Consider the following 26,008-nt stretch of genomic DNA (forward strand, 5'->3'; position numbering starts at 1 on the left):
ATACATATATACGTATATATATATATACATATATATACGTATATATATATACATATATATATGTGTGTGTATATATATACGTATATATATACATATATATATGTATATACGTATATATATATATGACATGGATATTACAATCATAACGCAAAATCACCCCTTACAAGTGCTATAGCCTGTCATTATATTGGCTATATCATATAGGCTATCCTTGTTATTGATGCATTAACATATAAGCAGGGCTTCACTGTTGTTGCAGTTCAGCTAATCATTTCAAATAATGTGTATATTGTTTAGTATAATCTATCATATATACATTTTAATCTGAAGAAAATAATTAAAGTGCAGTTAAGTACAACATTGCCAGTGGAGTAGAATTATAAAATACTCCAGTAAAGTAGGCTACAAGTAGGCTACCTCATGAGTAAAATAATTCAGAAGGCCAAATGTGCTTGATTCATTTTCACCACTGATGAATGATGAGACGTTTGCAAAAGGGGAGATAAATTAGTCAGGGCAGCTGTGTCTTGATTAAACAATTGGAATGAACACATCTGTGTAAAACGCGTTCACGTCCACTGGATCCATTATAACTCCATTACAAGTGAACATACTTATGCTTTATCTTTCAAGCTAGCATTTTAAAGATACCTGTCCAGGTCACGTACATTTGCTCGACACGACAAAAAATAATGTAAAGTTATTATCTAAATACCTTTTTTTTTGTATTGTGACAGCTGTGTTTTTTTGCCGTCTCTCTACCTCACCAAAGCAATCGCCATCTCCACGTGCCCGCTTGTTTTTCTATGTCACTTCCGGCGCGGCAGAGCGCTAACCAGCGAGCAAACGTCTGACTGCTGTTAGCTTCAGGTGCTTTGTTCGTGTACTCTTAGCAACCTTTGTCGTCTTTAGATCGCACTATTGGCCTTCTGCCGCACACAAATTAATGCTCACGTATGTTTAAACCGCTGTCGATATTGTTGCTATGTCACTTATGTTGTTACTGTCACCACGCTAGCAACGTTAGCTGATACCGTTAGCAAGGGAGGCTACAGTACAAGTTGGCGAAGTTTTAAAAGTAGCGGTCATAGTTGTACTGATAGTCCAGATGGGTTTACAAGGGTCACGTGCTTGTAGGTAACTCGTGTTAGATGTTTTGGCTATAGTATGACTGATACTCCTCTGAATGTGTGATTGCCTCAAAGTTTGCATTAGTTTCAGCAAAGTTGATCATCATGTCGAATCAGCTGACTGTAGAGCAGCAACGAAAGATTGAGGAAAACCGGCGGAGGGCCTTGGAGAGAAGAGCTCAAAGACTAGGACAGACCACCGGCAGCAATGCACAGGCGTCAGTCGGCTTCAGCAGCGCTCCAGTGCATGTACAGCCCTCCACACGGAGCGGTGCCTCGGATCATGCTGCCCTGGCTCTTCACGGGCACCCAGAAACACTCGGCTCAGCTCCTGCACGAGCACAGTTTGTTCCACCCTTCAAAACCGACTCGAAGAGCTTCAATAACTCCAATCATCTACAGCCATCGAGCACCAACCAAATCAAACAGAGTACGAAAAGACAGGTGAGATGTGTGTTGCAATATTCAACCATTTATTGTTTTGAGGGAGAAACAACAAAGTTGAGTAATTCCTTGTGCTGTCTTTCCTTGTAGATACAAGTCATTGACCCACTTCCTCAGGCAAGAAGTCAACATGTGAGCAGTCCTGTTTTGTCTATTGGAGGAAGCTCTGGTAGGAAGCTAGCTCATCCCAAACCTAACGTCCCCTCCAATAGCTCTGGTGGTGCAGTTAATTCATTCTACAAGCAAACTAGTAAACCTACCCAAAGCTCTGTGGCACGGCTTCCCTCCAATTCATCAACTTTGAATGCTGTACCTGCTAAAAAGCCTGCCATCTCTATCAGAGGAAAATGTGTACCTCACACAGAGGGCCACTTCAGGGTAGAAGTGGGCTACCACGCAGCGTTGATTGCTGTTTTCAAATCCATCCCCTCAAAGAACTATGGTAAGTATCTGCTCGTGCAACCATGCTGTTTGGCAGCTCGCACCCTTCCTCATGCAGGGAAGATGGCCATGAATACATTTTGAATCATTAATAAATGAGCAACATTTTCTTTTGTTTAAATATCAATTACCTAAAAAAGCCCTTCAGTGTCAGTACAGTTTTAGAAGTAGTATAGGAATGCAAAATCATATATTCAACAAATGTCAGCATTCAATTTCTCAAGCTGATCGTGTTGCATCACATCTAAGTAAATACACCTTCAATAGACAATGTAAAAAATCTAATCTGGTTTTATATGTTCATCTCAATGTCTGCACTGTCTTTTAGAATAAATAACTATTCTGTTCTGCTTTAGACCCTGCCACAAAGATGTGGAACTTCAGTCTGGAGGACTATCAACCGCTAAGTATGAACATCGGGGAGATTTTAATGGGAACATGCACTCTGCAGAAGTAGCCTAAATTACAGGCATGACGGTATTTATTGGTCTTCTTTGGGCTGCGGCTCCTCTGCCTTTACCCCGTGTTGCAGTGAGGGAAGCGGCTGCTATTGCCTCTGTGTCTCTGAGGCCTCTGGAGGGAATGGAGGCAGTGGACGTTGCAGAGGCCACCAGCCGATCTGGTGAAGGTGTGGCCCTGGGGGCCCTGCTGAAGCTGTGTAACGGCTGGCAGAAACCTGAAGCCAGTCTGCAGGGCCAGTGCATCATGGTGTCGCCGACAAAGTTTGAGATTGAGATTGGTTACAACGTTGATGTCATTGCAGCATTCAAACAGATGCCAACAAAGAACTATGGTAACAGTGAAATTATGCTATTCATTTAAGTTTTCTTTCTTCATGACAATCTTTTATCATGTTGTAGATGCATGTTGCATTTCACAACTTTTGATACAGGATGTTGTGTTATTTTTATTGTTGTGTGGCAGACTTGAAAACAAGAAAGTGGAGCTTTTCACTGGGGGATTACAAGAGACTTTGTGAGTAACAGCATTTGCTTTATTTAGATGGTTTATCACTGTGGTTCTGTTTGTGTCTGGTACATTTGCCATCTTGTCTGACCGTGCTGTGTTCCACACCCAGTGGATCTCCTCAGTGGGATAGCAGCAGTGGAGGTGGAGCCTCTGCCCAGGGCAATAGTCCAGGCTTTCTCTGCCAGGTTTGACGGGACTGAAGCCAGGTCTTTAGACGTCCCTGAGGCAGACCTCTCCAGCATCGACCCCTCGCTCGCCTGCAGCCTCATGCCCTTCCAGAGAGACGGAGTCAAGTAGGTATCTATGGAAAGCCAATAGTGCTTTTTCTGCATGGTGTCGCCAATACCAGGAGACAGCTATTCATTCATCTTTGATTTGATGAGTCTTGTGTAAATAAGGAGATAGTTATCATACCAGGATTTCTGTGCCATTCTTCTGTAACCTTAAGTTTGCAGATTTAAAGGGTTGGAACCGTATGACTTGTACTCTCTGTCCGGCTGTAGCTTTTATTTTTAGCATTTTTGTGTCCCTGTAGTTTTGCAGTGTCTAAACAAGGCCGCCTCCTCCTGGCTGATGACATGGGCCTGGGAAAGACTGTGCAGGCCATCTGTATTGCAGCCTACTACAGGAGTGAGTGGCCCTTGCTAGTGGTGGCTCCCAGCTCTGTACGATTCACCTGGGCAGAGGTAAAAAAAAAACTTCTGCAGATTGCGTTTTGAGAGAAAAATGGCTCATTGCACAGTAAGTGTTATAGTTGATCACTTTGTTTCCATTTAATAGTGCCAATATCGGTCTGCATTAAGACAGCAGACAGCCTCTTAAGTATATTTTTCTCTCCTTTGACAAAAGTGCTGCCCGATACATTATAATGCTGATAATGCATTTCAGGAATCGTAATACCAAGGACTGCTTGTATTCTGTTCATCTTCAGTAGGGAAATTTTTAATTTCTGTCTCTAATACAGTTTATTTACTTTGTTGAATCCTGTCGTTCCTACAGAAACACTTCATCTGATATTGGTTGAACTTTACATGTATTTACACAAATTAATTGATATGGCTTTTTGGCTTTAATTTGATTTTGGACAGAAGGAAGGTATACTGGTCTTAGACCACAAGGCCATTATGACGCACTTGCATCATTGAAATGTTAGCCTCTCTTTGTTCCCACTTTCCTTCTACAATTTCAGTACTTTCTATTTCCATGTCAGGTGTCCTTTTTCTCAGATTGGTGTCTGATTTTCTTCAGCATCTATTCTCTGCCTAACTCTCAGCAGCATTACCAGGCTGCACTAGCAGCACATTTTTAGAGGAGCTTTACTTGGCCTTCTGTCTATTGACAAGACAGTCTGTTCTCCAAATGGATATGTTGGATAAAATACCATCTCCGAATCAAGAGTTGGAATCGCCAAGGATGCTTTAGTCATAGGACGTCAACCTATTGAAGGGCAGTTAATCTGTCTATGTTGGATCTTATCTGCACTTTTCTTCTGTTGGATTTTGCCAAATCTACTGCAAAACATGAGCGCTGTAATTTAGGGAGTTTAATCCAGGCGAATGGGAATCAAGCAAGAGAACTGTCAGAAATATTTGGGCCACAGGGGACATTTTTATTTACTACATGATGGTTGTTTCTAAATGGGAACCTGTTATAGCAGTTCAAATTAATTGTTAGCAATTAGTAACATTCAAACCAGCTGTCAGTAACACAATTCTAATTGAATGTTTCTATAGTGCTCATTACTAATTTCAGAGTCAGACTTATTCCTGGTGATAGGGAAAAAGTACAGCCTGAAATCCAGTGCTGTTATTCTGAGGAGTTTTTCTTCCCTCTGCTTCTCTGACATGAGTAATGATCTTTGCCTGTAGGCCTTCAGACGCTGGCTCCCCTCCCTGAGTCCTGACAGCATCAACGTGGTGGTGAAGGCCAAAGACGATCTGCGGTCTGGTTTGGTCAACATCATCAGCTACGACCTGCTGAGCAGGATGGACAAGCTGCAGCTAGGAAATCCCTTCAATGTTCTCATCATGGTTAGCTCTGTGATTCAACTGTGCAGTATTTAGAAATGGCTGTTTCCAGTTTAATTATGCTTGTTTGTTATGGGTTCTAAGTTCTTGTATTTTGTCCTTAAAAGCAACTACTGTATGTTATAAACTAAATATATGATTTTGTCGTTCTATGCAGGATGAGTGTCACTTTATGAAGAACATGAAGACTGCTCGTTGTAAAGCAGCCTTGCCTTTGCTAAAGGTGCTTATCCTTCCTCTTTCATTTCATGTTTTATTTTGATTGCTAATTATGTAACGTTCACCGAAGAGGTTATATTTGTACTTGTTAGTGACGTTTAAAATGATTTCAGCAGAATATCTCAAGCATATCCAAAGCAGCAGATCAAAGAATACCTAATTCAATCTGTTCAAAGAATGAGATTTACTTTTGTATCGAGGTATAATTTTGCCGGGTCAAACCTGGAAAAGGTTTCTTTACATACAATTTGAGTTTCCAGGTTTTGCAAGTTAAATTATCTGGACAATTCATGAAAACTCTTTTAAATAAATATTTCACCTACCAGATATATTTTATTCTAAGCATACATCTCCGATAGGCACCGTTTTCCCTCTGTCACTGTATTAAAAATAAATCACTGTTTTGCATATGAAGTGTATATTTACCTGTAACACAGATCCACAAACCAGCTGAATCCATAACATTGCAGCATTTGGCTCATGGATAGGTTTAATTTCTTGCCTTGTCAGCTAGTCTCCCTCAGCAGTATTCTGATCAGAGTTGTTTTTCCGTCCTCAGGCAGCAAAGAGAGTGATTCTTCTGTCTGGGACCCCTGCCATGTCCAGACCCTCCGAGCTCTACACCCAGATTCTGGCTGTCAAACCTACACTCTTCCCTCGCTTCCATGAGTTTGGGATGCGCTACTGCGGTGCCACACAGGTAGCTTAAGCCTCTTTTGTTAAAGTGGGATGCTTAATACTGTTGAGCTGTAGTTGGCTGTAATTATAATACACCTCAGAGAACATAGCCAGCTTTTGGTGCGGGATTAGTGAATATTAACTTATCTGCCTCACATGCATACAGGTAGATACATGAAATTGTGTGACCTCTGAGTTTAACCCCTTCTAAGCATTTAAGAGCAGTGGGCTGCCATAAAGCACCTGAGGAGCAACTTGGGGTTCAATGTCTTGCTTAGGGACAGGAGGAGCTGCAGTTCCTCAAATGGGAAGTCCAGCTTGTGCATTGGGGTGGGGCATTTTACAGGTCTGCTGAGAACAATAGGTAATAGAACAATACAGGTGAAATTAGTTCATTTTAAAGTCAGTGTATCTTGGTGAACATTGTATACATTAGAACTGCTTTTTAAGTGTCAGCCGATTCCTCTACTGTGATTTTTTTAATTTTATTATTTTTTCGTCTCCTTTCGTTGCTCTACTCTTGCCACTTAATCTCCTAATTAATTTTAGTGGGTTCAAGTATCGAACAGGCTACACTATTTTAAAGGCCAATTACATCCCTTATTTGATCGTGATGACTCATTTTGAAGATTGTGAAGATTTTCTGTGCTCTGTAGATTTCCATTTTTTTCCACTATGAAAGTCCCATATCAAGCTCGGACTGGAACATCACTGTTTGATTCCTGTGACGGAAGTCTGAGCTTTTCAGTTAGTCTCGAGCTAGACTTTCATTAAAACTAATCTCTATTTTTGGTGAAAAAGAACCATGACATTGGACACTTCAAGGATCTGACACATGCTCTTGAGGTTTTTCTGTAAAATTTACCTCCATATTTTTGTCTCCATTCTTTCTTTCTTCCCACCATCCTCAATTATTTTCTTCATTTCCACTCCTCTATATCCTTGTCTATCCTCCCCCTCCTCTAGTCAACCTGGGGGTGGGACTACTCTGGCTCATCTAACCTCGGGGAGTTGAGGCTGCTGCTTGACGAGTCTCTGATGTTGCGCCGCCTCAAGTGCGACGTTCTCTCACAGCTTCCTGCTAAACAACGCAAGGTTGTCGCAGTGACCATCGATGGTGTCAACACCCGCATAAAAGCTGCTCTGTCCGCTGCTGCCAAGCAGTTGGCGAATGTACAAAGCAATGTAAGTTACAAATGTGTCCCGCAGTTCCAGTAAAAACCTGGAAAAGTCACAGGATTTGTAGTTTTTTTTTTTATTTATAAATAGAAATATTCACAAACCGAAAGAAATCTGGCTCAGCGGGACTTAACAACCTTCCTATATTAGGAATGACTACAAAATTAATCAATCTTTCCAAAAGTGATCAAATTGGAAGAAATAACCCATTTGAATGAATGGAATAACCAAAAATGCAGCCTGCTACATTAGTGTTCATCAGAAAAGTGCATGGTTTCTGTTGCAAAGATAACAGAAATTGAGAGATGTCCTGAAAGTTTCTTAATAATCCATCACTGCCATATTTAAAAATCTCAGTTGGCTGAAAATAGTTTATTCTGACCTTTGAGTCATTCATTACCCAAACTTTTTGATTAAATGTATCCAAAGGACAGAATACAACAGTATGTTCTACTTCAAATGGAGCTTCTGTGATTAAAAAGGCATCTCAGTTAAAATAACTATTTCAACTCAAGAAAGTCACGTTAGTTCTGTCCTCGACACACGAGGGAGTCTTTTCAGGCCACAAACGCGCACAAGTGCTTTTAAACTGACCTAGAATACTCCAGCAAGTCTTATTTTACACTCTGATGAGAACGAGTGGCTTTGCGGGATTGTTCATTTCACCACTGCTCCTCTGAGTAATGGCAGTCTTATCAAATCATCAATTCAAATCTACTGTCTGTTCTTATCTTGTGCTTTTCCTTATCCCTCTCTCAGAAAATGCAAGAGAAGGAAGCCCTCCTCGTCTTTTATAACCACACAGCTGAAGCCAAGCTACAAGCCATTATGTAAGTACAAATACCCTCTAATGGTCCGAGATCAGTTTGTCAATTCAGATTAGATGTGATGAGCACTGAGATTAAAATGTAAAATGAATCCAAACCTTTTGTCACGCCATTGTGATTGCACTGGATTTTAGATGACTTGAAGGGTTTTAATAAATACACATGAGAACTGAACATTTCGCTGCTTTCGTTGAAGCAATCGAGAGCTATGTTGTTTCTGCCTCTGCCAGGGAGTACATCACAGACATGCTGGAGTGTGGGAGGGAGAAGTTTCTAGTGTTCGCCCATCACAAGTTGGTCCTGGATCATATCACCACCCAACTGGTCAAAAAGGTGAGTAGGATACAGACTTCACAAAAGCCTTCTATGCAATGAAATTTGATTTTGACTCAAGAGTGCATCTTCACTTTTTCAACCAGACTCTTAAGTCAACACTCATCAATAGCTGCAGGGAACAAGTGTATGCAGCTAATATAAGCTTTGTACTACTGCTACTACTATGAAATATCATAAGTTTCAAGGAAGGGTTGTTGATTTGCATTGGTCAGCTACATAAACCCATCCTGGCCTTTGATTTCTCCTACAGAATGTCTGTTACATCCGTATTGATGGGTCCACTCCTTCAGCTGAACGGCAGCAGTTGTGTGAGAAGTTTCAGTTCTCGACCAAGACCTGTGTGGCCGTACTGTCCATCACTGCTGCGAACATGGGTATCACCCTGCACGCTGCTGACCTGGTGGTCTTCGCTGAGCTTTTCTGGAACCCCGGGGTAAGAATTGGAAAGTTATTACTACAAAATACTGTGTACTTACTGTGACTGCTTTATCTGGAACACATTTTATGTTGTAGTATTTTCCTTTTGGACTCCATTTTGGCCCCGGCCCAACCCGTCTTGTAGCTTCTTTTAGCTCACCTTGACTTTTAGACCCACATATTTACTGTATGCCAACACCAAATGATAGACGGAGAAGATTACAGAGTGGCTGGTGAAGAAAGTAAAACATTTAGCAGCTAAAGAGCCAAATAACTTTCTCAGCAGTAGGGGGAGACCTAAAGAGATGAACCTGATGTCCTTGTCCATATCATGGAATTATAAAGAGAACTGGATACAGTGTTGAAGGAGCCTCCTGTTCATTCCGATGATAGTTGCTCAGTGGTGCATGAAGCCAAAAGAAGTTTTGACTCGGTCTCTGGCTTTCGCGCATGGGCAGCACAAAAATAATGATCTTTAAAAAAGGGTTATTTTGTACTGGGAATTTCATTTACCTAAAAAAAAAAAAAGGTGCCCAATGGCATCATCACAGACCCAAAAGTTGCAATCCCATGGTTTGGCCACTGTGTCAAATTGGTTTCAAGGCCCAGTGCTGTTCCTGGGGGTTTGATTCATATATGTAAATTGGGACCTAGTTTCACTATGTTGACTGCCAGTTTTCATCCAGGCATTATGGGAATTCTCCATTCCGAGTTTTTGTGGAGTTTGCACTGACCATAGTACATTTGTATTGACATCTTTCCTCAAACGGAGCATTCAAACCAATGAATGAACAAACGCAGGAAACATTTGTTGATACCAAGAAAACTCAAATGCTCTTTTTTGCAATGCTTTTTTCTCCTGCAGATTCTCGTTCAGGCGGAGGATAGGGTGCACCGTATTGGACAAACCAGCAATGTGAACATTCACTACCTGGTTGCCAAGGGAACCGCTGATGATCACTTGTGGTATGTGTCAATCAGTGCCAGTACGTCCCAATTACAATGATAAAGTCATTCTCTTCTTGAATTTATCAGTCTTCCACTACTGAAACGGTAGAGGATCAAGTCAATGTGTGTTCTCTGATATAGTGACCAGCAGTGAATTGAATTGTATCTGCTCTTTTATTATAATTGATCTCTTCATTGATCCAGGCCAATGATCCAGGAAAAAATGAATATCCTGGAGCAAGTGGGCCTCTCTGAGTCCAACCTCTCAGACAAAGCTGTGAACATCAGCTTCCACTCTAAGGTGAGCATCTGCATCTGTATATAAATACATGTTATACTGTTTCTCAGTAGCATTCACACAGAGTTTAGCGAGCTAGATTAAGAATGGTGTCTATAGATTCGATGATGAACCTAATTAATTGGATTTGTGCAGGACCCTAACCAGAGGAGCATCATGGAGATGTTCCAGAGGTCTTTCACGGAAGACGACGACGACATGGACGAAGCCATCTTACTGGAGGCCGTCAACGACTGGGAGGACACACCACCTGAAAACAGTTCTGGTCAACAACACGGCGCGGCCGGACAGAGCCTCAGCAAAAAGAGCACCAGAGATAATTTCAGCAGATGAATCTGAGACTGTTCGTGTTGACAAATGATATTGACATGAAACTGGGACTTGTTATTGGAACAAGTCCCAGTTTTTACCTCATCATGATGACGAATGTGAACTTATTTTGTTTGAGAAAAAAGTTAGCAAATGCGTCAGTGAATTTAAATAGATGTAAAATAATAATCTAATGAACTTTATATAAATTTGTATGCTAAGAGTAAATAAACAAATGTCTGACTGAAGGTTGTTTTAGAATCCCTCTGAAAATGTTCAAGTTTCCTAAAACAGTTACTCTGGTGTTACCTTTTTAGTTTAATTCATAAACCCCAGTTATCTACCAGCAAACTGATAATAATGCCAAGAACTCTGTGGTACAGCTTTCATAACTTAATATTCTCGACATTCACACAGTTGATTTATCCTCAGTTAACAAGCAATCCTGCCATCATTAAGCTAACAGAAAAAAAAATAATCACAGCATGTAATAGTACAAATTGATAATGGTGTATTGTAGGCAATCCAAGAGACTGATTGAACTGTTTGGATTCAGCTAAAGGCTTCTCTGAAATTATCAGTTGCTCTGTGGGGACTGATCTTTGTCTTAGTCAGGAAGTAGCTGCTGTTGCGAGAATGCCTATAAACTGTGACCATCAGCAGTATTTAAAAAAAAAAATTTAAAAAAAACTCAAGTCTACAAGTACTCCCTTTAACTGTCTATTGATCCTCCACCTACATTGTACACACAAATGTGTAAATGTCAGGTACGTGTCGTCTTGTTTATTTCATGATTTATGGAATGATGGACATTGTTCCCATAATGTTTCAGAATTAGCCCACAATACAAAAGAAACTACGAAGTGTGCCGATTCAGTTTGGGTGCTCTTGATTGTCACTTCCTTCTGTCTCTGGGCCGCAAGGATTCAAATTAGGTGGCTCGCCTGTAAAGTAAAGAGGGAATTGGCATAAATATTCTGAATGACGCCCACATATTAATAAATCAACCACATAAGGAAAGATCCTGCAACCAATAAAACGGTATTAGATAGTAATACATTTTACACCAGCCACAGGACTCAGAAACATTTTGTCACTTAAACCTATTAATACTTCAACTAAATGGAATCATGAGAATATATTGCACATTTGAATTGAAATGATCCTCAATGCAGCTGGTCAAGATTTACTTCACACTCTAGACAAAGTGACTATAACAGCTCTTTCATTTCCATTTCAGCTGATGTTAAGTGACATTATGAAGATCAATGGCCTCATTTTTCTCTGAATCAGATGAGGTGCCTCTTCTTGCTCATGGAAGCTATCTGCACTGTCAGACAAGAGAAATGTCTACTTGCTAGTTCCTCTCACATCCCAGGACGTAATGCAGTAATTGCTGTGTCTTAATTCAAAAGATTGATCCGTTTGAATATGCAGCCCACACAAAGAAGGACACAAATACAATTCTAGCATCAGAAGGATAAAATGACAAAAGTAGTTCTGTTTTCGGGCAGCCCCCATCAAAAGTGTAACATTTTTACGAGCTGACAAAGTTGAAATATCAGCGGTACCAAACTCAAGGATGAAAATGGCAAATGGTGGACCAGGTTAACTATAAATGTTCTACGATAAATATATAACTAAATATATCTATACAGTTAATATATATTATTCTGTAATGTTCTGTAATTAACAACTTTATGTTTATGACATTACAGCTTCCAGAGGCCTGGTCTTAAATAAATGGGATATATTTACTGGTGAGTGATGACCAGCACCTCACAAAACTGATGGGGATTGCCTGTGCTCAAACTGACTGGAGCGCAGTGCATTGTGGGATACTAAGGGCTGCAAAGGCATATCAACTGGTTGGTTGTTGTCTATGAGTCTTTGGGCAGAAACATTTGTCTCTGACATATCTAATCTAAAGATGCAAACTGAAGGCTCAAGCCCTTGAATTGTGATCACTAACATGTCAGTGAAATACTTCTCACTCATTGCCAACCTTCTCGATGGTTATCAGACATTTTTTCAGTTGGAGATCTGGACAGTCTTGTGTTTTCATCTGCAGAATTGTCTTGCTCTTTTTCTGCAAGAAATGGATCTTTATTTCAAGCAGTATTTTTCTTTTCAACCATAATCAATATAGCAGGATGAAATATCGTTTCTAGCAGGAATAAACATCAGAACAAAATTGTTATTTATTTGGAACCAGATGGTGTGCCAGATGGAAACGACTGTCTCACACATCTTATGATTACCTAAACTGGTTGTGTCAGTCTCTCCATCACCGGTGAGCTCTGCGCAGATGTCACCGAAGATAAAACGGATCTTTTCCTCTGCATGCTGCTCATTGGAGGAGCCGTGCACAGAGTTATGGAGGATGTCGGAGGCAAAGCGGGCTCTCAGGGAGTTTGGGGATATCGCCTTAGCTTGATCAGGGTCTGAAGGGCCCATAGTGGCCCTCCAGTCCTCCACTGCATTTTCCTTGGTCAGTACGAGCATCATACAGGGACCCCTGGAACAAACAATGTCAGGGTGTTCATATATCACTTCTTTTTTTTTTAAACCTAAACATCTAGATGAATACTGATATGCAAATCAATAGATCAGAGCAATATAATATAACTAACTATACAGAATAACTTGGCATTCACAATGCATTTTCCGGCTGATCAAAGAGGGTTTTTAAAGAGTCTATTCAGCTCAACACAAGGAACACTGCATCCTTCAGTTTATTACAACCATTCTAAATCAACACATCTGGAGAAACGTGGTATTCACTGGACAACAAGTTGACGAAAAACTGTTATCTGAACAGTAACTAAAGCTGTCTGAAAATTCTAGTGCTGATCAAATGCAATATTTGATAATTTGATATTTGAGGAATAAAAGTACCTTGAATTTGTACATTCTAGAGTAAATGTTCTTAGTTACCGACCTGCTGGGTGTGCTTACACGGCCACACCCAGCAGGTGAAAACAGGCCAGAAACGTCAAACCAGAGCTAGCAGCAAAACACTTACTGGTGTTAAGTTACTCCTTGAAGACATTGTTGGATATAAAGTGGTATACCTTAGCTATAAAAACAAACATAAACATTCCACAATGGTAAGAATATAACACTACAATTAAGGGTAAAACCGAGCTGATCTTGAGGGACAGTGACAGTAAAGGTAGCTGCACACATCTCTCTGCTCATTGTGTCTGAGCAGTTGTGTAACAACCGGGTGAAGGGACTAATCGGAGCGGAAGATCACTCTAAAATCTAGATGTGCGATGGAACAAAGGATGAAATTGAGATGGACTTTCCTGGCACTTGCCTGGGGCTGCCTTGATTTTAAGCAGCTAAGATTACTGTGAAAAGTACTGGTGAAACTTTGGGCGGCAACAGGAATTAGGGCAGGTCTGCTGCTGTGCTCACTTTGGCCTTTTCCTTTGGCTGTGTTCAGGTAAAGACTTACCGACACATGAATTCCACCAGTTGGCTGAAGAAAGGCTTCTCTCTGTGCTCTTTGTAAAACTCCTCAGCCATCTCCCTCGATAGCACCATCTCCTTCAACTGCGTTACAGAGAAACCGCTGCCTCTGACCTCCTCCAAAATCTTCTCTGTTACAGTGAATAGAAAATACATTATGAAGATTATGTGATTATTTGTGCACATCTATACAAACACAAGTACATTTGTATTGCTCTAGATGACCAGAAAGGACCTCCATGCTGATTTAAGGCATCCGGTTTGATCACTGCCAGCGTGTGCTGTTTAGGGAAGAAGAAGTTGATCTCTCGCTTGGCGTCTTCATGACTTTCACTTCCATGCAGCTGGTTGATAGGCTTGTTCTCCACAGCAAACTGGGCCCTGAGACTGAGTGGTGAGGGATACAGAAGTCAGCATGACAGGTATGACTAGACTGAGTTACCATCTATATCTAATGGATGAAGTGGTTGCCCAAAGTCAATTTCTACTTGTCCTACAAACGGTTGGATTTATTTGGTCAAGTAAGAACAAATACCAATGTTGTCATGTTTAATCTTTAATCGAGTAAATTAATCTGTCCACCCACATCCTTGAACGCCACACAACTAAACTCCTGTTTCCAGCATAACTGCTCGCTAGGCCTAATCTCATCCATTTTCTCGCAAGTACTGCGCATGTGCAACTGTCAACACAGATGAGAAGGAAGCGAGATAGCTCAGACCTTAGCTACTTCAATCCTCAGCTCCAGATAACACCATGTATTTAAGTATTTATTTTCTACTTGCTCAATCAGGCAAGTGAGTTGCTAGATTGAATAGCCCAAAGTGGCATTTTACTTGCTCCAGGCAAGCGGGCAATCCTTATTGTTGAGCCCTGGGTGTAATATATTTTACTTTTCTTCACTTTGCCTTCTCTGCTTCTGGTTCAACTTGTGATTTTCCACATTTCTAAGATAGCCTTTCAAGGGAGCATTCAACACGGGGCATTACAGGCGAAGAGAGACTACACTAGAACTTTGTGTCAAAAATGTATCTTGTGACAGCACTATTGTCAGAAAAGAAAATGTTGAACGATGAGCAAATTAAATTGGTATTTAATAACCTGCAAAACCTGACAATGTTAAACAGAGAAATAAAGAGTTATTTTGAACAAGGTGTAAGTAGGATTAACAGTTCATTCTACACAGTGACTTCTCTGGACTCATTTAATTGGGAAAAGAAATAGAGCCACGTATCACTCACCATTCAGGACTCTCCTCTCTGGCTTTATTAACATCAGAAGGACCAAGGATGTTCTTCCAGTGATGGACAGCTCCCGTTCTGGCCAGAGCCAAAGCTAACACTGGCCCACTGTAAATACACACATGCTAAATGCCCATCTGCAGTAACACACTACTTTTATTTTATTTGCGCATGTGTAAGTTACCTGGTCATGCTTTGGAGCAGTGCAGGGAAGTAGTCCTCTTCAACATGTTGGAAGTAAAACTGTTTGACCTGCTCTTCTGTCAACATTAGCTCTCTTTGGAGAGCCACGGTGAAGCCTGACTTGTGGATTTGAGCCAAGACCTCCTCTGCAAAACCATAATACATATAAAATACATGGCTAATGTATAATATAGATACAATCATTAGCCAGTTTATTAGGTACAGCTAGCTAATACAGTCCAATTCAGTCCTGCAATAAATCCCACCTTCATGAAAGTTATACTGTTGGGTTTTTGTTGTTGTTTTAGTTTTAGTTTTTAGATGTGCTAATTGATTTAGTTGCATGATTATATAGCATTAGTTTTAGCTCGGTGTACCTACTAAACTGGCATAAATGATTGTTTTAATATAGATAGTCATATTCTAGTTTGAAAGGGTGATCGATTTTTATGCATTGATCAATTACATACAAAATCTGGAACTGCACCTTTGTCATGCAACACCTTTGCTCTGGGAATCAAAAAGCAGTCATGTCAGTATGAACCACCCGTGTGTGTGTGTGTGTGTGTGTGTGTGTGTGTGTGTGTGTGTGTGTGTGTGTGTGTGTGTGTGTGTGTGTGCGCACGCTTGCACACGTGTGTACTTGTGCTTGTTTATTTGGCACGGGCATCACCTCTGTTATCTCTGGCAACGTCAGGCCGGATAAGAGCAAGTGTCCTCTCCACAGGCTCTTCCTCCCCATCCTGCTCCGTCACTGAGGCCGTCCTAAAGTTTGGGAAAAAGAAGGCGAGCTCCCTGCTGGCCTGGTCCATGTCCTCACTACCGTGCACTGCGTTGAACAGTGTCTGTGTGCCGTATTGTGCCCGCAAGCTGCAGGAAGCCAGGGGGAAGACAGGAGAGGAGAGCAGATGGTTGCTCAGCTGGTGCTCAACCAGAGAGAAGCATAATGTTTGGGTGTGTCTGACGAAGCAGGCGAGAATATGCTGTTCATTTGCTTTTTCCAGACTTAAGCCTGAGATTGTTTCACACTGTAATCAACAGTGCATGAATAAATGTCTGTGCTATAAAGAAATGTTCTTCTTTACAAAGAGCTCTCCATCATATCGTTTCTTACAGTTTTAATGCCATTGTTGATGTTTTTGTTTTTTGTGAATGTAGCATTTGCATCATTTCCAGTAACTAACCTTTTGGGTTTATCTCTCCTAGCTTCCTCGATGTCAGCTGGGCCAATGAACTCTCGCCATACTGGCACAACATTCGCTGAGCTCTCAACCTGAGAGAGTACCAGGATATGGGACGGCCCACTGGACATAAACTGCACCAAGTCTTCAAAGCCAGCCTAAAACCACCATCACTCACTCACACACACACACACACACACACACACACACACACACACACACACACACACACACACACACACACACACACACACACACACACACACACACAAGAGCATACACAAGCGCATACACATATACATTTACAGGGTGAGAAAAACAGGAGTAAATCAGTATGAATATCATTTGAAAAGGCAGATACAATACTGTATGTGTACTATTATATTATTTCATGAACATTATTGCTTTACCTATCCACCTTTCCTCACATGTTTTGTATTTCTGAATCTCTAATCATTTAGTCTCATCACAAACAGCACGATAAGCAAAAACAAAAGCTGCTTACACAGCGGATCTATTTTGAGCCCTGTGCAGAATTGCAGATGGAAGTGTGATGTATTGCAAACTAATTGAAGTATTTTTTGCTGGTTGTGACTGCTCTCCCATTAAAAAGTTGACCACACAAACATACAATGGACCAAATAGCAGTTTGACTATTATGTCAACCTCTGCAGTGAGATACACACACAAGTGTCTGCATCTGGCAAATTGTTTGTGTGAGATGTGTCTTTTTGCTACTTTTCTATTCTACTCTCGCAGTACCTCTTCTGCTTTGTGCTGGTAAAAGTCTTGAGCCTCAAGCTCAGTCAGCGTACGTTCCTCGTGGGCCAGGATCTCAAACCCAGCATCTTGAATCTAGCCAGGGGAGAAATGTCAGGATAATGAACTGATGTGAGAAGGAAGGCTTGAGACAATCTTATTTTCTCAGATTGTGAGCAGTATTAGTCTCTGTACCTTCATAATGATCTCATTTGCTTTGCCGTGAGCAACAGCATCTGGTTTGATGATAGCAACTGTGTAGGATTTACTGGCAGGAACTACAGGAGAAAAGAATAGCTTGAGTCATGATCAGTAATGCAGATTAAATACTGAACACACTCATGACGATGCTGGTAAACAACAATGATAATCACGTTAACAACATTACCAGCAATAAACTAACCACTAATATGATTAAATAGTTTCCACAGTACCAATTATGCTTTCTTCATTTTCTGACTGCCGTGGTGTCTCCTCCTCGTCTTTCTTCTCATCATCCACCAGACCATCATCTTTAACCTGATAGAAAAAACAAAACCGATTTCTACAATTTTTTTGAAGAAAAAAATACTTAAAGTTGCTCATTACTGTGAGTCGGGGCAGCTAGTTAAAAATAAGTTAAAAATAAAATATTTAAAAAATAATTCAACAATTAACTGATTGTCTAAATAGTTGCTGATTAATTTCAGTCTTATGACTAATTGATTAATTGACTATTAGGCTTTTTTTCACAGAAACTATTTTGACATGTCAAAGTAGGAAAAACTCGAGGGATGCTGTTATTAGTAACACCAGTTGCTATAAGTCAAAATGTCTACTGTGAGAAAGACCTATTGTTTCAGCTTTAGAAATGGAATGTGTGTGTATCGTACTGCTCACCGTTTTGCGTTCACCACCTTGCTCCAGGGCCAACTTCTCCTTGGACAGTTCCTCCACAATCATCCTCTGAAGGGAAGGAGCATTGGCCCCTCGCAGAACAGCCACTAGTTCCCCACCCTGCTCATTCAACAAAAATACATTTTAATGTTTTTTTAACCCATCTTTAATTATATTTAATTTAACATGCTGTAACATACAGAGATGCCTTGAAGACACCAGGCCCACGTAGGTGCAAACTAAATGCAAAATGAAATGTGTCTGCAACAACAGACAATTGGACTGAAAGTTCAGGAATGAGCATAATTCTAATACAAGTAGATGAATAATACAAATGAAATAATGGGTAGCATATTGCATAGAGAATAGAGATCAACACTCTATTCACAGCCCTATTTCCTGGCCTACATCATTACATCTCTGAGCATTATAGAGCCCGCAGGATAAAAGAGAAAAGAAATACAGACAGAAAACATGTGAAATAACTGAAGATTGAAAATATAAATATGAGACAGAATCTTATACATTGTGGACCATAATACAAGACAGTGATTCTATATAAAGGACAAAAAGGCAATGCATAGAGTGTCTGTTCATGCTTCAAATATGTTGAAGCATGAACAGACACCGAACACAAATGCAAACACACACACAGTACATAAACACACACACTCACCCCATAGAAGAGGAAAGTGGGCTCACATTTCCCTCGATACCTCTCCAAAGCATCAACGCTGTCTGCCTCGGCCTACACCGGCAGAACACACACACACACACACACACACACACACACACACACACACACACACACACACACACACACACACACACACACACACACAAATACTCGTTAAGGGCTGCTGAAAATGATGGTTTGAAATGAAATTGTTCACGCTTTAAATTCACTTGTGTCTTACTGTGGCAAAATGTAACAGGTCATCAGCGAGTTCGTTCTTTATTTTGCGTAGGAGACTAACCACAGCTCGACAGGGACCGCACCACTGCTGGTACACATCTACAACTAGAGTAGAGACAGAATAGGTGCAAGAATTCAATCTGCAGTAATCTCAATGAACACAGTGGGGCAGCAACATACAATAAATTACCCTCACAATGACAGAGCTCATTCGCACTTTAACGTTATTATTATTTTTAAATACATTACAACTGTACGACAGTATTGAACAGATGCGTAGTGTTTCTGTTTCCTGTTGCCTTTAATTGAACCTTTAATTGAATCTCACTACTGCAGTTTATTTCTTAAACTGCACTGCAACTTGTATTACATTTTTTGCTTTTTGACTGTTTTTTATGTTTTAAAATGAATGTTCTTAATTGTTTTTAAATCTTGTTTTCTTCTGCATTATGTTTTGATGATTTTAATGCTTTTATGTGAAGCACTTTGAATCACCTTGTTGTTGAAATGTGCCATACAAATAAACTTGCCTTGCCTTGATGATTAGTATACATAGTACACTTTTAACGGGACATAACAGGTTTATGTTTTAAGTTCTTACCCGTTAAACCTTTGGTTGCGAGCATCTCCTCCCACTGCTCCTGGTTTGTGACAGAGTTCTGCGCAAGAACAGCTGCATTAATGTCAGAGCTTCATAAAGTTATTTCACATAAAACACACATAGAAATACTACAGTCAACATTACAGATATATTGTGTTTGTCCAACCTGCAGACTCGCCTCTTTCTTCTTGCCTGCCATTAAATGACTTAAATGGAAATATTTAAAGCGATATTTTAAAGGAAAGGGTCAATTAACACGAAACGCTCATATGTAGAGTTTCTGCTCGCGCCTGTTTGGGCACCTTGGTTGCTAAGCAACGGTGCTTTCCGCCATCCGGGTCCGTAACCGGGATCTGACGTCAGATTAAGACTCGTGTTGTCGCCAATAATTAAACCCAAAACAGGTCCTATTTTATCATCGATGCGCAGTTTAAAGAGGGTGATGCTACCATGTCAGTGAAAATGAACTCTTCTACTCTCTCCTTTACTTCCTGGATGGTTCGCTGTTACTTTACAGCCCGTTAGAAACCGGAAATAACGTCGCATCTCTGTGTTACCTGTATTGCTGTTCGGCTCATTTCTTTATTCTTTATTTATGTATTTAGCGTTAAATAGCCTACAGTTTTGAAGAAGGCATTAGGCTACTTACTATACTACTATAGGGATGAAGTTATTTTAACGCCACTACAATACTTATTTAACAGCTGTAGACATTTTTTATTTTGCATATGATCACTTCAGAAAATAACATGCATTATCGTATATTAAACTATCCAACACTATAACATACAACGTTTGAGGATACAACAAACATGTTGACGAATCAAGTATAATAATCCCATGATATAGTAATATGGGACTGACAAGAGCCATTCTGCATCATGAATACTTCATACTTATTCAGTGCAATTTTACTTCAGTAAAATGTTAAATGCAGGACATCATTTTAATGAGCATTTTTTTAAAGGGTGGTACTTTTACTGAAATCCCTGAAAACTTACTTTCAAACAAAAGATGTAGAGATACATAATTAGAACAGTTTGGATCCAGCATTTCTAGATCTTTACCCATTCTAGGGACTAGAAGTTAGGTTATCTCGGTCTTTTTGCATCATTGTTGACTATTTCTTTTTTCTCCTGAAACATTAGGGCAGTGCAGTACTAAATCAATTGAGTACCCATTTAAACACATTTATTTAGGAGTATTCACACAATGCAAGTAAAATAATAAATGTATCAAAACGAGCTTTTGAAACCACCCCCATAGAAAGAGCCTTGCCTTCTTCCTTTTTCTTAATATTTTTCTAGTAGTACATTCTAGTATATATTCTTACTCCTTATAGTTTGTGTTGCTACAAGTGCTGTAGTTATTTAGGTCATTTTCTCGAGAGAAAAAACACACACACTATAAGAATACCTATGTCTTCCCTTTGGTGTTGAAACCCTTCCTCACTCAGAGCTATCCTGACACCTCAAAGAGGTTTCCCACAAACTGCAACATTTTATTTAATAGTGAAATAGGTCTTCGAAAGAGATCAGACCACTTCGGCATGTGCTTCCCGCATGAATTTCAATGAACTGCTTCCACTTAAACGGTTCAGCTCCACCCATACAAAGTGCCCAGAAAAAAAATTGAACAATTAGAGTAATTTTGTAAAAAAACAAATCACAGTGCATTGCGACAGTGAGCGAGTAAGAGCATCATAAAATCAGACACTCAAAAATAAATTGCACAGCACCGAAGTTTGTTTTGCTCCGAATGTGCTATATTGTATGGCATGTTTCTATTAGTAAGCCTTTGTCTTGCTCTGAGCTCATTATGCAGCCAGATAGAAACTAGAATAACCTCCCCTCCATCATTCCATCATGGCAGCCGTGACAAGGTCCTTGCCCTCAAAAATAAGATTTTTGTTTTGTTTTTATTCTACTTCTTTTTTTAGAGAATTGCAAGGAAGTGAATGCCTTTGTTTCATGTGCCCAATTCAAATATTGGCCTTTGTGTTGTCAAATGTCATCAGTAATGACTGCTTCCGCGTGTTTGCGGTTGACTGTACGCTGAACAGATATGCTCCTGCAAACTGAATTGTGATTGCTCTGTCACTGGGGAATGCACTGGGAGAAGATTGTTGGAGGGTATTTAGATGGGATGTCACTATCTCATTCAAAGGGATGAAGCTAAAATAATCACTACTGCAAGTCAGTATGGCACATGTTCAGACAAGGGATGGCTGTACTATCTTCAAATTAATACGCAGCACTGTCTATATCTTAGGTAGGTGGTGAGTAATCAAGCCCACAGAGTTCACCTTCATGTTACGAATATTCTCCACAGTCTGCATTCATCAAACAGAGAAACAAATTGGTTTTACTCTTATTTAAAACATGTAGTTGGTCTCATTCAGGTTCCTCGTGCAATTACTGACAAACAACTTTGGTGTACTTGTCTGTTTAGATTATGTCTTAAAGCAAAGGCTTTTTAAACATATCTTGGCCTCAAACATTGTGTTTTATAAACATCAAACAAAATACTTTAATGAAAGACATGTAAATCCAGCAGTACTTTACTACTGACCCTCGACTGAATTCAGAGAAAATTATTCTGCAGGATGTCAGAGGCTTTGCCACGGGCCATTTGTTTGAAAGACTTTGAAGGTCTTTGCTTGAAGCTGGTTAACATACTAATGTAAAAGGTTTCCATGGTACAGTGCAGGTCCTTCCCCAGTTTACAAGCCTTCAGCCCTATGTGGCCTTGAAGAAACCACTTATCATTTTCTCTGGTGGATAACTGTTAATCTCTCCGCAGTGGTGAAAGACACAGAGGATTTCAGGCTACGACAGTTCTGAAGATTAATCTCCATTAGCACATCTTACACACACAAGTACTATTTAAGACTAATTATCAGAACTCCATTTGTTGGGTTTATTTTGTAAGAAGCTTGATCCTACCATCTTTAAAACAAACGCCCAAAGGGCTTTAGTCTAATGGTTCAGAAACAAATGTTGTAGAACTCCCAGTTGGTCTGTAGCTTCCTGCTTTTAAGGAATTGTTCAAAACAAACAAAATATATTTATTTGTTTACTTGTTATTTATTTTTTTCTTCTTGAGATACAGTATTGTACAAACATGAGACTAAATATGGGCAGCGGTTAACAATTATTTTCATCATCGCTGAATCTGCCCATAATTAGTTGGATTATTCGGCTAAAATACATAATTTGCAGAACCAAAGGCGACATCTTCAAAGTCCCAACGTTTCTAATTTGTGAAGTACTTGCTAGTAGTCGCTGATTTTTTTCCCGTCGATTGTAGGTCAGGTTTTAGATTGCCGCAGTGTAAAACAAAATGCAAATAAATTCAAAAAGCATTATGAAAATGATGAGTATTGATGCTGTACACAAGTTCCCAAATCACAGATTTTTGTTACAGCTTCAGTAGATGAAGAAGAAGCCAAAAATGTAAATGTAATTTCACTGGTGACATCGGTAATTAAACAAGAGCAGAGCAAAAGCCAGACATGTTTAACTGACAGATTTGCAAATATTAATGCTATTTTTATGCACAAAGATCATGATGCAACATCAAACAACAGATTTATGTGATAAAACAAACATCCAATGGCATGAATGAGGCTTTTTTTCCCACGAGGGCACTGTTGTCTCAACATTGAACCACTCCTCCTCCCCATCTCGCTCCTCCCAACAGTTTGTAATAGCAGGAAAGCCCTGTGCTTTCAATATGCTGGTTGCATGCTTATCAGCTCTTCCAGGCCAAAAATGTATCCCATACGCAATACAGCAATTGAATACAGAATAGCTTAATTTCCTGCCAGCATAGTTGTTAAAAGTCACGGTGTATAATGCAAGATTTAGAAATACTATGTAACCAGCGTGTGTTTAGGAGTGACAGCTATGCTTCTGAGTGACATGGTGCTGGATGTATTGAAGCTGAGACACAGTTTTAGAGCTGTTAGTATTTCATCAGCCAACTTCCTATTTTTCTTTTACATCATGACAACCATGACATCAGGCTCTGTGCATTCATACACATGAAGGAGTCCAACTGGGAGGTGGTTTGTTCTCTTTTTGCTGCACTAATGGATAATTTATACAGAGTGAAGGAGAAACAGTGTGAGCCAAAGGGGGTTGAGGGGGAGTGTAGACTGGCAGACAGTCAGTCTCATAATATACAGACAGCGGCAGTGATTGACTTTCAGACTGTAGAAACAGGAGCAAGCTTTCTTCTCTTTTCCCTGACAGGCGGCAGTGACAGAGGAAGCCAGTATGGAGGAAGTCATGTGCATCTAAATAAAGACCGCCAATGGCTTTGTCAGAGTCCATTAAGCAAATTGCCATGTTTGATAAATGCAGCTACCATCCTTTTTTTCACCCATTGGTACAAATCAGCCTGAAGCAAAAAAAAGGCTTTTGTTTGCTTTCCTAAAAAGGGAGAACATGCAATAAGACGTGAGAAAGGATTCCTCTGAAATATTATTTTGATGCAACTTAGGAATGATTTGTGCATTGTATTATGGGTTGCCTCATATCAGGTGCTCAATGAAAGAAAATCCCTTGTGGCCAGTAGACCTGTTTGGATTAAAATGTGGAAATGCATGATTACCTTTGTATGGATGCCACTATTATAATCATTCATTATTATTTGCTTATCTTTTGTTTGTTAGTGGTCACAAACAGCAACGGCGCAGCGGATTGCTTCACATTGTAGTTTTAATGTTGATCTAAGGCAGCGAATCTTTGTTCTTTCTCTCAATTGAAGCGCTCGATTGTTTCTGTGATTCTGTCTCATCATTAGAGGCAGGTCTCTGTTATCTGTCACAGCGGAAACAGCTCCAGGTTAATAGCTGCAGTCACACAATCTACTTACTCAGCTCTGCTGCTTCCAGAGAGCCTCCTCTCCCAGATCTACAGCTCACTTTCTCTCTTTCTTTAGTATACAGTTTTGATTGGATTGACAAATCTACCAGGGTTATATTTTCTTTCTGTAAAATATATTCTGTATGCAGTCTCTGATATTGGGAAATTAATGATAATGATGAGACAACGTGTTTTACAGTGAAACAACGGTAAAACAGTAAAAGATGTTGAGAACATTAATTGGAAGCTATTTTCATAATTGAATGCCAAACATTTGATGGTTTCTCTTGTTTGTCTTTGTTTCGCATGACGGTAAACTGGAAATGTTCTGGTTTTGGACCTCTGGTCTATTAAACAAGACACCGGATAACATCAGCTTGCGTTTTAGATGAATATGTTTTACTGTTTTCTGTTGTTTAATAGACCAACTGTTAATATATAATTTAAATAATTGTTAGTTGCAGCGCTAAACATAAGGCATAAAGATAAATACATGATATGTAAAATATGCAAAAAAGAAAAGAAAAAGGATGGTTATTCCTGCAGACTTGGGGTTAAGGTTAAATCTAACTAACTGCACCAGTGAAGGTGTGTTGCTGAACTGTGAATCCACATGTTTAACATCTGAGGACTTAGCTTTGTTCATCTCACCTCTAAAGCTGTCATCAACACCCCCTACACAGAGAAAACACTATCAGGACCTCCAGGGTATTAGCTGGCCTGCTATCTCAGATGTGCCCTCAATACTGATAATTCAAAGTGATACCTTGTCCTGGTTGGAGAAAAAAAGCCCCGGGGAAGCAGTGGTGGAAGGGGAGAAGAAAAAAGAAGAAGTAAAATCAGACCTATTAAGTGGATTACGAGTTATCTGCTGCATAGTGTGTAATTGCTTTTGTGTTATCATTGTAACGTCAGATAGGTGCTAATTGAAAAGCCAGTTTATTCGTGGGTAGACAGTCTTCAGAGGGTTGGCTTGTGGTTTAATGGTCTTGTTTCAGATATCCTCCCAAATGATTATAGATAATAGACTTGAAGCTTTCAGCTCTTTTAGATATTATTCTGCCAGTTTTTTTTTGCTGATTTCATCCGCACTTTGCCTCCAGGTCTTATGAGAATATAACTCAATTTCGAGGTAATGATATGTTCAATATGTTTCATTCTGAAGTTAAGATTTTATTTCTAGTGTCATCATATTCTTCAGCAATTTTGTATTCCTCTGCAGGGCTCTTACAATAGCAACATTCTGTACGAGACAAAAACAATCTGTGTGATGGCCACTGTGAGTCATGAGGCAAAACAAGCAAACACTGCAGTGCTCCAATCTATTTTGTGGGGCTTTTTGTAAAAACTATAGAGACAAGCATCGTCTCAGAATTGCTACTTTCATTACTTTCAATTGTTCTGTCTGTTACTTGAAAGGTCTCTTGATGATCCAAGTGTTTAGAAAATAGCAGTGAGCATTCACACAGAGAGCACGGACTCCACACACTGCCAAGTTCTTTGATTTGAGGCATACAGGTTTTACATGGCAGCAGCTGAGTTACGACTGCCAGACCTCTTTGGCCACAACCAGTGCCAAAGGATAAAAGATGAGAAATGCCTCTGTCTCAAACTAAAAGCACATAATCCTAAAATATCATACAAAGCTGCAACAATTGAGATATGCAAAGCATCTGTGGAG

General features: G+C 39.9%; 2 protein-coding genes across 2 annotated transcripts; one reads left to right on the forward strand and one right to left on the reverse strand.

The window, feature by feature from the left end:
• Positions 1-1,194: 1,194 nt before the first annotated feature.
• Positions 1,195-10,883, forward strand: smarcal1 (SWI/SNF related, matrix associated, actin dependent regulator of chromatin, subfamily a-like 1). The gene is made up of 17 exons (XM_079230597.1): positions 1,195-1,574; positions 1,665-2,016; positions 2,372-2,422; positions 2,548-2,808; positions 2,940-2,990; positions 3,094-3,277; positions 3,520-3,670; positions 4,853-5,014; positions 5,169-5,234; positions 5,790-5,930; positions 6,875-7,093; positions 7,847-7,917; positions 8,145-8,247; positions 8,501-8,683; positions 9,533-9,633; positions 9,820-9,916; positions 10,049-10,883. Exons 1-17 carry the CDS (start codon positions 1,236-1,238, stop codon positions 10,244-10,246), a joined length of 2,730 nt encoding a protein of 909 aa, XP_079086723.1. The 5' UTR covers positions 1,195-1,235; the 3' UTR covers positions 10,247-10,883.
• Positions 10,884-12,216: 1,333 nt separating this feature from the next.
• On the reverse strand, positions 12,217-19,655 carry LOC306747541 (thioredoxin domain-containing protein 6-like; the record flags this gene model as incomplete). The annotated part of the gene is made up of 16 exons (XM_079230598.1): positions 12,217-12,311; positions 12,484-12,740; positions 13,686-13,830; positions 13,935-14,086; positions 14,941-15,048; positions 15,125-15,269; positions 15,797-15,993; positions 16,308-16,462; positions 17,067-17,159; positions 17,259-17,341; positions 17,498-17,582; positions 17,943-18,059; positions 18,616-18,687; positions 18,857-18,960; positions 19,457-19,514; positions 19,623-19,655. 16 exons carry the CDS (start codon positions 19,653-19,655, stop codon positions 12,217-12,219), a joined length of 1,899 nt encoding a protein of 632 aa, XP_079086724.1.
• Between the last annotated feature and the right edge of the window lie 6,353 nt (positions 19,656-26,008).

The sequence above is a fragment of the Taurulus bubalis genome, assembly GCF_910589615.1.
Source record: "Taurulus bubalis genome assembly, chromosome: 15".
Taxonomy (NCBI): Eukaryota; Metazoa; Chordata; class Actinopteri; order Perciformes; family Cottidae; genus Taurulus; species Taurulus bubalis.

Coding starts and splice junctions, on each gene's coding strand:
- smarcal1 (XM_079230597.1), top strand. CDS start 1,236: ATGTCGAATCAGCTGACTGTAGAGCAGCAACGAAAGATTGAGGAAAAC. Junction 1,575..1,664: donor AACAGAGTACGAAAAGACAG/GTGAGATGTGTG, acceptor CTTTCCTTGTAG/ATACAAGTCATTGACCCACT. Junction 2,809..2,939: donor GATGCCAACAAAGAACTATG/GTAACAGTGAAA, acceptor GTTGTGTGGCAG/ACTTGAAAACAAGAAAGTGG.